General features: G+C 47.7%; 1 protein-coding gene across 2 annotated transcripts in view; it reads right to left on the bottom strand.

Moving 5' to 3' along the window:
• Positions 1-2,104: 2,104 nt before the first annotated feature.
• The window catches only part of PRRG3 (proline rich Gla (G-carboxyglutamic acid) 3 (transmembrane)), a 10,823-nt gene continuing 708 nt past the window's right edge, over positions 2,105-12,219 (bottom strand). The window contains exons 1-4 of one of the 2 annotated variants that reach the window (XM_006770998.2): positions 12,183-12,219; positions 9,509-9,546; positions 8,058-8,218; positions 2,105-7,696 (exon numbers count right to left, since the gene is read on the bottom strand). In XM_006770998.2, the coding sequence (XP_006771061.1) occupies positions 7,169-7,696; positions 8,058-8,218; positions 9,509-9,515 (696 nt within the window). In that variant the 5' untranslated portion in view covers positions 9,516-9,546; positions 12,183-12,219 and the 3' untranslated portion in view covers positions 2,105-7,168. The remainder of the gene's footprint in view (positions 7,697-8,057; positions 8,219-9,508; positions 9,547-12,182) is intronic. The other variant, XM_006770999.2, reaches the window with a different exon arrangement.

The following is a 12,219-nucleotide window of genomic DNA, read 5'->3' as shown; positions in this document are numbered from 1 at the left end:
GGGGTGCCGGGCTGCCAGAGGGATGTCTGATTGCCATCTTAGGCCCAATCCCCTGGGTAGCGGGCCTAAGCCAGCAGGTGGTCATCCCCTGAGGGGTCCCAGACTGCAAAGAGGGCACAGGCTGGGTTGAGGGACCCCCGAGTGCACAAATTTTTGTGCACCAGGCCTCTAATCTATATATATATACTAGATTCTGTGTCTCTAAGGAACCCTAATACAACCTCCCAAATATGTAATTCAGTGTTTGAGCTAATATTTTCTCAGTAGTCTACTTCTATCTGTCTTCTGTCTCTTTTGTCACCAACCTAGCCAATCCCATCACTATCTCTTGCTTGGATGACTGCAATAGCCTCCTACCTTATCTCTCTGATCCCATCATGGTCCCTTTAATCCATTGTTAACATAGTAGGTAGATTGTTTTAAATATAAAAGGCCTGGTCATGTCACCTTACTCCTTAAGGCGCTCCTCAGTGGCCTGCCATTATCACTAATAAAGACTACAGCTCTGAGTGTGGCCTAGGGAGCTCTGTATGGACTTTCCTCTACTTTTCCAACCTCATCTTACACAAGTCTTTCTCCTTATGCTACTCTGGCCTCTTCTGTTTCCTTAAAAACATAGTGGCCTTGCTGGGCTCCAGGTCTCTTCATAGACTGCTCCTCTGCCTGTTTTAATTGTCTTCTATGCTCTTTACTAACTGATTTCTACTCATCTTTCAATCTTTAAGTTGCGTATGGCTTCCTCAGGGAGGCTTTCTTTGACACTCTCCATTCCAAATACAATGGATCTTCCCCACTGTCCTGTCCTTTCACTCCATGCAGTCTCAGGCCAACTGCTCCAATGGTGTGGCAGTGGGGAAAGCGTGAGAAGAGAGGTCTCCCTTTCCAAGCCACACTCCCGAAGCACAGTCTTTGCCCCCTACCTGATTCCCTGTGTCTGTTCCAGCAGGGACTTAGAGACACTGGAGTAGAAATGTCTCTCCTCACCATCACCCCTTTAGGTCCCTCATGCCCCTGACTTGCCCTCACCCTCTAAAAGCAATCCAACTGCCTTGTCCCTATAATCTATGGTCTTATGACACAGCTGGCAGATAAGAAAGGGAGGCTCAGTTCCTTGGGTAGTACCCCAAGGGGGACTTTGGAAGCCTGGGGTCCAGACTGGGATAAGAATGAAATTTAAGGTCTCTGGCTCTCTTTCCTGGCATTTAGCCTCTACATTCAATCCTTAAAAAAGGCCCTGAATTTTATTGCTATTGTCTCATCACAACCATGGCTTTTCCTATTAAAGAGTGAATTACTGCCAAAACCGGTTTGGCTCGGTGGATAGAGCGTTGGCCTGCGGACTGAAGGTCCCAGGTTCGATTCCCGTCAAGGGCATGTACCTGGGTTGCGGGCACATCCCCAGTAGGAGGTGTGCAGGAGGCAGCTGATCGATGTTTCTCTCTCATCGATGTTTCTAACTCTCTATCTCTCTCCCTTCCTCTCTGTAAAAAATCAATAAAATATATTTTAAAAAAAAGAGTGAATTACTTTCATTACTGGGGATTGACACAACTTGTGCCAGTGATGGCCCATGGCCATATCTCACTCTGAACCAACACCTGAGTGTGTTTGGGGCTAAGACCACACTTCTGCCAAGGGAGAGGTTAGGGCGTCATTGGCCTCTGAATAGATTCTGACTCTTGCCATCCTCAAAATTCAGAAAGCTGGGCCAGGATGAAGTCTGAGTATCATGGCCCACCTACAAAGGACATAGGAAAAACCTTCCTTCCAGCTCCTCCCCCAGCTCAGAAAAGAAGCAGAGCATCCTAGCCAGGGGCACCTCTGTTACTAACCAGGGATCAGGTGTCAGGGAAGTTGCTGATGTGATTTGTGACAGATCTTACAAACTTCATCCCAGGGGTGTGGGGCAGGAGATCATCTTACACACACACAGGGACAAACATTAGGACCCAGGACATCTTTGCTTCCTGCTTCCAAACTGGTTTGGGCTGTTTCCTTATCTACAGTCTGACTTTTGGAAAAACCAGTTTAGCCCACAACCATCCATCCCCCATGGAAGTCTGGGGATCCAAAATAGATGAGGACAGAACACAGTGAATTACATTTGCTCTTTATTATTATTCATTATCTTGTACAGAAAGAGACAAAGTTTAACAGCTAAACTCAATAATTACAATGAGAGAGACAGAGACAGAGAAAGAGATCAGAAGCAAGTTTGTTTGTTGCCCCCAGGCTCCAGTGAAATCCTGACCTATTACTGAATGCACAGATTTCCCAGCTGACATGGGTCAACACATGAATAAGAGCACAGTTTAAAGTGGTACCAAAATTAATCCATTTCACAGTAATCACGTCTATAAGCTCAGTTGCACATAGGAGTTTCCACTATCACAAATTCACAATCACAGAGTGAAATAGCAGGTGTGTTCAGGCCTGGGAAAGTGGCATCCACAAGGGGAGATGAATTTGAAGGCAAAAGCAGCTGTGGGATTTATCCCAATCTTGAATATCTGTGTTAATGGTCGGGCTGGGGGCGGGAGCAGAGCAGGCACTGTTCAATGGGCAGATATCTCAGTACAGTGGAACAACTGTTGAGGCATTGAGCCTGAGGGGGTGTGCTGTTTGGATATCTTTGTCAGAGAAATTCTTGCTAGAGAGAGACTCACCGCCCACAGCCTGTGAAAGGAAACGCTCCCTTTGAATATTTGGGGGCGGCAAATGATAGGAACGGCCAGTCTAATAGCAAAGCATCTGCTTTACAGAATATTTAGCAAGATACACGGTTATATTACTTTAAATTGCAGTGTAGTTCACAAACTATATGATTCCAAGGTGAATAAAGGAGTAGAATGAAAAGCTGCAATACCCAACATCCCCACGATGGAGAGAGAACAATCAATCATCCAGTATAGAAAGAGCCTTACATATGAGAATTGCTGAACCCCCAAAGCTGAAGGCACGGTGCAGGGATCGTTGATATCCTGAGCCTTTTATTTGAAAAAAGTACTCATTATATACTAGATCCCTCTTACGCATATGACTTAAGAGTACTTCAAACATTTCTACAGAGCAAGAATTGCAGATACCATGAATTATCTTCAGTCGTGATTTTCTCTAAGTTCTAAATTAGTGGGCTTCAAGTTAATGGGCTTTTTACCATAGTTGCAGGCGGTCTGATTACAGTACTTTTAAATTAGCTAATTATACTAAATAGTATGAGGAGAGTTCAGTGGGGAGGATGTGCTTGTTTCTGAATCAGCGTAATCCTGAAATGGAACTTCATCACTTGTCAAGCTGAAAAGCACCCTACACCAGCAGCTCTGCTGCCCAGCTCTCCATCTTGGCTTTGACCACGAGGGCACACACATGAGACATAGCACAAGTACATACTCCTAGAAAGACAGAGCGCATGTGAGTGAGTCTCTCTTGATGATCTCTCTCAGATAAAAGAACAATCTAGAGGCAGTGTTGTTTTTCCTTCTTCTCATGGGATGCCATTTGGTTGTCAAAAGATCAAACCCCAGCCAGCCAGAGAGGAACCATCTGGCTCCAACTCCTAACAGACACTTTCCTGTCCTGAATTCCTCATATTCTGGCTACAAAAAAGACAACGTCCAACAAATCAGCCAGATTCCTGTCTTCCAGAGCACCCTAAGGAATTCACACAAATGGCAGTGGGATTGGCAAGTAGAAGAGGAGGTCCCTGGCTTTCAGTTGCATTTCCATCAGCCAGGGTACAATGCTAATGCTGTGCATGTCAGCTGGGCACCTGTGAGCTCCACTCTTTCTCTTGTGCTTTTGGTTTGAAAACCCTGGGTGATGGGGAGCAGCAGGGAAGGGACAAGATTGTGACTCTTGTTTTAAAAATTCTTAGAAAGTTTTTGGTTGAAAACGAGTGACAGTCATTTTTCAAGGAATTTTTAAAGCCTTTTCTTTGTTAATGAAAAATAACTGAATAACTAGCCCCGCCCTTCCTAAAGTCAAAAGTCACACATCCTTCCACCAAAAAAATTAAAAATTAAAAATCTCAGGAGCATTCATATTTCCTTCAGCTGCTGATGCCCACAAAACTGGAAAGGCCAGGGGCACCAAATAAAAAAGGCATGTCAGTTGGGAATCCCAGCAGGCGAAGGCACCCAGGATGGAGCTGCTTCGTCTTCTTCCAATGTTTTTTTGTGCGTGGGGGTAAAAGGTGACAACTTTGGGGGGCTCCGACAGCAAATCTCAGCTTTCCTCTTCAGGGCCCTGTCATCAGGCTACCCAGTCCCCGGGAGGGGGCATTCCTCCCTTTCAGACGGGAACCCTCCTTCCTGGTACAAATATAGCCACACACCGGCTATTGTTTCAGATAAGCATGTGAGAAAAGGCAATGTGCACAAGAGTACACACACACACACACACACACACACACACGCACAAGTCTAAAAACAACAAAGATGTGGCTACTGCAGCGTTAGCATTGTATCAAATCTATGTCCATACAAAGACAGAGTTTGAAAGATATGTACAGAGCATTCATGAAAGCCAAATGTGCACCGCGAGGAATGATGACCATTGTGGACTGTACAGTCTTTTTCTACAATATACTGCAAAAAACGTCCCAGAGACCATGGTGGCAAGCCCACCCAGAGAATGCTGTTAAGCACCTGAACCGGAGAGCACAGGACCTTAAGGAAATGCCTCTGAGCGAGCTCTCCCTGTAAATCTGTGCTCAGCGCCTGAAGGACATGTGCCACCCTCCATTGGGCCAAGTTCCTGCTTCCATATCTATTCTGTCTCCACCCAGCTGCAAATATCTGGCAGCTCAGTAAGGAAGGGCTCAATAGATGCCAAAGGCAGCAGGCATTCCTTGGCTCTGGTCGATGGGGCCTATGCCTGGCCCTCTGCTCAGTGGAGAGGAGACACATGGGGGTAAGTGTCTTCTCCCACGTCACACACAGGCACCAGCCCAAGAAAATGCTGAGAGGGCAGGGGCTGGCCCCAGAGTTTCAGACTGCCTCAGGTTTTCTAACAGGGCCAAATGGGAATGACCCCAGCCTCCATTATGGAAAAAGCATGGGCTTTCTGGGCCAAAAATGCCTTTGTGAAGAAGGGTAGGAGTGTAGTGCTAGAGATCCAGAGGGAGGAAACAAGGAAGGAAAGAAAGTTGGAATGCCACCTGGTCAGCACCTCTGGCACCAGGGAGCTCTCAGGGGTGGGGTGTGGGGTGGGGAGAGGGAACAGAAAGGGTCAACTGGCAGGAGACTGATTCCCTAGGTTGAGACTCAATATCAGAGTCATATGAAGGCCTCCACTAAGATGGTCCCCTATAACCTACACATTCCTAGAAGAATCTTCCTAAGGGCAAACCATACTACACAAGCATTAGCTCAGTCAACCTCCACATAGTCCTGTGAGGTAGGGGGAAGGATGAAAAACCCCAACCACAAGGCCAAGTTGTCCAAATTGGTGGCCTCACTGGGATAAGATCACAAGCCTCCTGACTTGAAGCAAGTCTCAGGGCAAGTGTCCAAGACTGAAGGGGCCTCCAGATGTTATCTGTGGCCACAAGGCAGGGCTGCATTCAAATAAAAAGGCCCGATGCCTGCCTTGGAGAGCTGTTTAAACAGAAAGGAGCTTGTCTTTTCAGTGGGTTTTAAACTGCTGTGGTTGCCAAGAGACCCTGGCTATGCACTCTTTTGGGCGCCACAAAAATTTGCTACATTTAAAAAAGCACCACAGAGGAAAAATGGTTTGGCGCCAAGGCCAAGAGGATAGAGATGAAGGGTTGGGGAACAAGGTGTCGACGGTCTTTTGTGTGGTCATTGACAGTTAAAGATAGGTCACCTCTGCCCCCATTGCTGTCCAAAACCTCACTGAAATGGAAAGGTGGACAGCTCTTAGGCCACAGAAAAGGGTTAATAAAAACAGGCCAGCACCTGGCAATGACAGGGCAAATCCTGGATGGGCCTTCTACCCCAGGTCATGGGCTTCCCCATCTCCCTCGCAAAGAAATTTCTAAAATGGGACATTTTAGGATCTTCTTCCCAGGTGGGCACCATCATTAAGAAAAAATAAGCCATCTAAAGTTCAAATTCAACTCAATTCACCTACTCATGAAAAGGGAAGTATCCCAAAAATTCAAAACCAGAGAGCACAGTGCTGAGGAGGCCAAGTTCATGGGTGTAGATGTGCTATGGGACAATCAACCTTATGAGGAAAAAACTTCAGCTGTCTGCCCCAGCCTGTACCCCAACCATTCAGAGGCCAGGTACTCTGCAGGCAGAGGCAGCCAGATAGGTTTTCCCAGGGCTATGATTGGACTCATGCCAATAGGTAGCAGTTTTAGCACAGCCAGTGCATATGTCTGGAGAGCCAAGACCTGGGAGAGACCAAGCACACCAGAACCAGAGCTACCACTCCAGGATAGCAAAGTTAACGCAGGCCCCTTTGCTCAATCTGGAGGAGGTAGCTCTGCCAGCCAGGTCCCTACCCCTCACCCTTCACACACCCTGTCCTCCTTCCAGGTTACTCTAAACATTCATTTTAACCTGGTCAGGAGGATGGGGGGTGGGCATTGGGGGAGAGAAGCATCACAGATCTGTGAAATTGATTTCCCTTGGCCTCCTATGAATGGCCTAAGTTATAGTGCTTTGCTTTATTGTGTTCATTATTTATTTGTTATAACTCTTTTTGTTTGTTTTTTGTTCAGTCCTGTTCTTGTCCTCAAAATGTAAGCCAGGACAGTAAGCACAGGACTGCTGGGGGGAAATGGAGTTGAAGGGCTGGCTCCTCTCTCTCATTTCTGTGGCCTAGGCTTCCAGACACAGACAGGTCTTCAGCCAGCTGTGCAGCCCCAGGGCCCAAGGTTATGGACATTCTGGCCACAGTCAATTCCATGGGGTGATTCCTTTGGCATAAGAGAAGCCAGTCCCTGACAGAAGGACAGGATGGAGAGACAAAGGGGGCTTCTGGAAGAGCTGGGCTCTCTGGCCTGTAGCTCTTTCCAGGGGCATGTGTGCTCCCTACACCCCTCCACCTGACAACTGACTTCCTACAAATCCACGGTTAGGAAATTATTTGGCAACAAGGAGGCTAAGGCTGTTTTGTGGTGGCACAGTCTTTAAAAAGTTAAAAAGAAAATAGGAGACCCTTGAAAGAGGTTTTCATACCTCTTTCACAAGTCCCATTACTTGTCTGAGCCAGGGTTGGCAGCCACTATCTCCTCATACTTTGGGGGTGGGTCACTGTAAGTGACACTTGCCTCCTCACTGCTGCTCTCCTGGGGTGCAGTCACCTCCTCATAGGATGGGGGAGGAGTGGCACTGGACAGTCTAGAGAGAGAGAGCTCAGGAAGGTAGAGGGTGCTCTCAAGGCGGACTGTGGTTCTGCTCCCCCGACTGGGCCCCAGCACCACCTGCGGGTTGCTCCCTGCCTCCCTGTGCCCAGAGGACTCCCCCTGACTATGCACAGTGCCCCGGTACACCATGACCCGGGGCAGGCTGTGCCCGCCGCGACTTGCTAGGTACCGGTTCTGAGCATATGAAGGGTGATGACGGGTGGCTTTCTGCAGCTGGCACCTCCAGATGATAAACAAGGCGATGACAATCAGCAGCGCCACCCCCAGAAGAGGCACCACCACATACATGGCATCTGAGCTCTGTGCAGGGTCTCGGACAGAGTAGACTGCATTAGGGTATCCCTTCCAGAACTCCATCTGCAAAAGAAGAAGGGCCACTTACACTTATGCACAAGTGCACATGCCCCAGATGGACCTCAGAGACCTTCCGCAAGACTGCTCCCTACCCTACCCCATCTGACTGGCCTCTAAGAGCTATCAGAGAGGCTATAGAATGCACCAAGGATGAAGAGCAACTCTCCCATAGAGGAGGCCCCCAGAGTCAGGCCGATGGGACTCTAAGGACATGTTTTCTGTTCTTCTATGGCCCCAGTGGCCCTGCCTTGGATTAGGCTGGCTTTCTTTCATTGATTCTATTCCATCTGAGGCACCTGGGCCTGCTCTTCTTATTCCTGAGGCTACCTCTCCTCCCAGAACCCAGCCATAGGGTGGTACATGCCGTTTTCTCTTTGTCCTCAAACACCTCCTTGACCTCCTCGTAGCTGCAGATCTCCTCCATACACTCCCGCTCGATGGTACCCTGGCGCAGCTCCTCCAGGAACTCATTGGCACGAGGAAATCGTTTCAGGACCGAATGGGCATTCTTGGCCTCCAGAAACACTGAGGAGAAAGCTTCACTGAGGCCTGGAATGGGGAGGTGCCCAGGGGCTCCTTCAAACCAGACTCAGCCCATGCACAGAAGCACATGATGGAGAGAAGCAAAACAAAGCCAGCTGGCTAGCCACCATAGCAGACATGGTTGGCCCTTTGTAGCAGGGATGGAATGGCTGACTTTCCGTGATGCCATGATATATCTGTCTAAAACCGTGGTCGGCAAACTGCATCTCGCGAGCCACATGCGGCTTTTTGGCCCCTTGAGTGTGGCTCTTCCTAAGTCTTAGGAGTGCCCTAATTAAGTTAATAACAATGTACCTACCTATATAGTTTAAGTTTAAAAAATTTGGCTCTCAAAAGAAATTTCAATTTGCACACTGTTGATATTTGGCTCTGTTAACTAATGAGTTTGCTGACCACTGGTCTAGAATACCATGGACTCAATAAGACTCATGTCTCTGGTGCTATGGAGGAAAATGGAGAGTGCATGTTGTGTAGAATGTGGATGGACATGAAGGATTTTGAGTAGTCAGTGAAAAAACACCCAGTATCTCCTGCCTCACCTCAAAACAAGAAAATCAGAGCCCTTATCATGAGGTCACCAGCATCTTCTTTGAGGCTGATGCTGGTGACCAATACTAAACAATCTCATAAGACTCTATCAGGGTATCTTCCCTGCACCTGAATGACCACCTGTGCTGTCAGATCACCTAGCATTAATAGCCTTGCCCAAATCAGTCTTGTACAAACCCAGACAGGAGTAGGTCAGAGGACTGAATGTACATGAGACTGAGAAGAGGGTAGCAGGGTCCATAGGGAAAATCTAAATCTTTGTCTACTGGGCACAGTTGCCTCCTGGAAAAATGTCATTGAGTGGTAGCCATATCTACTTATTCCAGCTGACCAGTATAATACGAGCTATGTACTTCCATAAGCCTGGCCTAGGACTTTAGAGAATAAAAGAAGAGGTGACATCTACTCCTGATATGACCCTAGAGGTGAGACTTCTTAGTTCTCATGTCAAACAGTCCCACTCATGCCCAGGTAGGTAGGGCTTTGCCAGCAGGCAGGCACCCTTCCCCAGGCCTTATGACCTGTCATTTTAGTTTCTGCCATAGTGTCCTGGGTAAGTGCACAGCTCCAAGTGAGCATGTATTGCAGAAAAAGCTAGTCATACAGGGGCCACAGGGACAATCTGGGGAGAGCTGGCAAGGACTTGAAAGATGGATATGCACTTTTCCCATGAGCCCTTAGGCATGGCCCTTCCCCACTTGGCCTAGGCTCAGAAAAACTCACGTGCCATAGTGCTCCCTCAGAACCAGCGTCTCACTTGCCTGGAAAAGGAGAAAAGCAGAGTCACAGTTGAAATGACATCCCAAAACCTACAGGGCACCCTTTTGGTTCTAGAATGTGAACCACAGCCCCACTGGCTTGGCCAAAGTTAAAGCAGCACCTTATGAGGCACAACACCCTTGGCAGTGTTGCTCATAGCTCTGCTGCTTCCCGTTCTACCCTGAGCTCTCCTCCAGAGCTTCCCGAGGCCCTGCATGGCCCAAAGAAAACCCTCTAGCTTTTTCTCCAAGAATATTCTGAGATTCTAGAAGACCTAGAACTTAATTTTTTCTTTTAAAACAAAAAACTCCTACAGGCTGAGGTTCCTCCTTTCTCACTTTCCTCAAGGAATCTGTGCACTTTTGAATTGAAAAGAACCTCAGAGATACCAGGAGTTAGGCAAGGTCAAGCAAATTAATAGTGACAGAGAGAGGTCACATTTTGGAAACTAATTTTTCTCACAACGGAAAGTCCCAGATACCTCTAATGACAAGCACGTTTCTTGAAAAGAGGCAGCACATGTTTAAGGAGCAGGCACTGGCAAAGCTTAACATGGCAGCAACAACCATCTCAAAAGTCATGGCCCAAACCAAGGTGACCTGCTACATTCATATTCACCAGACATGATGGCAAAGATCTCCTGAAACCAGTCATCTCTCCTCTTTGATTTAAAGAACACTGCAGCAGTGTACCAAGACATTGACTGATGAGATCAAAACTGAGATGCTAACTCAATACAAGTGTTGCCTCTAATGTGAGCTATTGTCTGAAAGCTGTGCTCCTGCTCAGGAATTATCCAGCCAGTATGTAAACCCTAGCCACAGCACACTGCTCCCCCCAACATACACTCCCACTCATGCTCATATTCCGAAGCACTGGCCCAACTGTCCACATCTGGGAGCAATCACCCCACTGCTCCCCTCCCCAAGCAGAAGCTCTGGTTTCATGACTATTTGGATGCAGGACATGTGAACGGTGTAACCCATTGTGCTACCTTTTTTTCCTAGGCTGCCAGGAAGTTCAACATTAACATTGACCATCAAGTACAAGTGCCCTGGATGCCTAGCTGTTCAGCACATATGCCTCTCCCCTATGACATGGTATACACTTTTTAATTTATGTTTACAGAGTCTTAAGTATATTTAAAATATATCTTCTAATCTTTTTGGCAAACAGGTAGAATATAAATCATAAATAAAATTAAAACCAAAGAAAAAACAACACATCTTACATCCATCTATGGAAACACTATGTCAAGGGGGACTTTCTCTTTTGAACCCCACAACAATCCCATCCAAAACTATCACCATGTGATCTCTCAATGATAGGCCTACTATTGCGAGAAAAGTTGACCCGCAATGTTTATGAGAGTGAAGATGGACTATTAGATCTCAATTCTGCTTCCATTGCAGATCTCTGAGGTTCCCCTACAGCCAATGCTGGTCATGTGGCCAGGGTGTGGGTGTGGCATGCCTAACAGCAAGGTTTTTGATTGAAGAAAAATGGAGCCTTTGTGCCAGGGTTTGAAGAGAATGAGTAAAGGCTTTACTAATAAGTGAAGGTAGAAAACTGTTTAATTGCTTATCAAAGAGAATTGCAGCATTGTTTTTTTAAATTATTTACGTGGAAAAATTACATAACAGCTTGCAATAGCCACTTCTTGCCCCCAAACACCTGACTTCGATAAATGCACACCCAGACACCTCATAGCCCCGAAAGTAGGCTATTCTGATACCTGAAAAAAGTCATTAGTTCATTTTCAAGCTTCATACAAGCCAGGAACTCCCCCAAACAGCTCACAGGGCATAGCCACACTCTATTAACAATTTTACAGCCAATGTCACTGCTGCTGCTGCTATGAGGCCTCCTTCCCCTCCTTCCCCCAAATGTAGCGCCTGCTTCTTCCCCTATAAATACACCATCGATAGGCTGTTACTATGGCAACAGTGAGGAAGCGTGAGGGCTCCATGACAGAGAACGCTGCAGCAGTCACGCATGTATATGTTCCTCCTGCCCCTGGTGGATACTGTAAGGCTGATTGTAGGCCGGAGGAATTTTTAACCCACTCCCCACAGGAACACAGCTGAATCCTGAAGGCCTAGAAAGGAAGGAAGGCCACCACAAAGACCTCCAGACTCCAGGCTGGAGCTTCCGAATCAGAGCACTCAGGGACTTGGCTCCCAAAGTTCCTTGCAAGGGGACTGGCGGCCATCAGACCTGGAGTCCCAAGACATGGCCTCCAAATCACTTCTCTAAATCCAAACCCTTTTTATTTCCCTCAGTTAGAACTGATCCCCACGAAAGCTTCTGTGGTTTCCAAATCTTATGACTCATCAACCCACCCAGTGACATGGGACTCCCAAATTATGCTCTAACTCAAACCCTGGACCCTCCTTGTCCCCTTCTACTCATGCCAGCCCTCAAAGTACCTGTCCTCGCCCTCCATAGCCCGCACCAGCGCCCTGCCCATGAACTCCTGGCCCAGCAACATTCATCTCCCAGGTCTGCTCAAGACCCCAACGCCTTGGCCCGGCCGGACATCCAGACCCTCCCCCAATAGTGCCCCGCGCCCAGTTCAGTGATCTTGGACACTGAACCGTGCCCTCGGGGCTGGGGACCCCAACCCAAATGGCCTCACCGTTCTCCGGGCCCAGGAGGCGGACGCCCTGTTTGCG

The sequence above is a fragment of the Myotis davidii genome, unplaced genomic scaffold, assembly GCF_000327345.1.
Source record: "Myotis davidii unplaced genomic scaffold, ASM32734v1 scaffold1105, whole genome shotgun sequence".
Taxonomy (NCBI): Eukaryota; Metazoa; Chordata; class Mammalia; order Chiroptera; family Vespertilionidae; genus Myotis; species Myotis davidii.
This window is presented reverse-complemented; position numbering and strand designations above follow the sequence as displayed.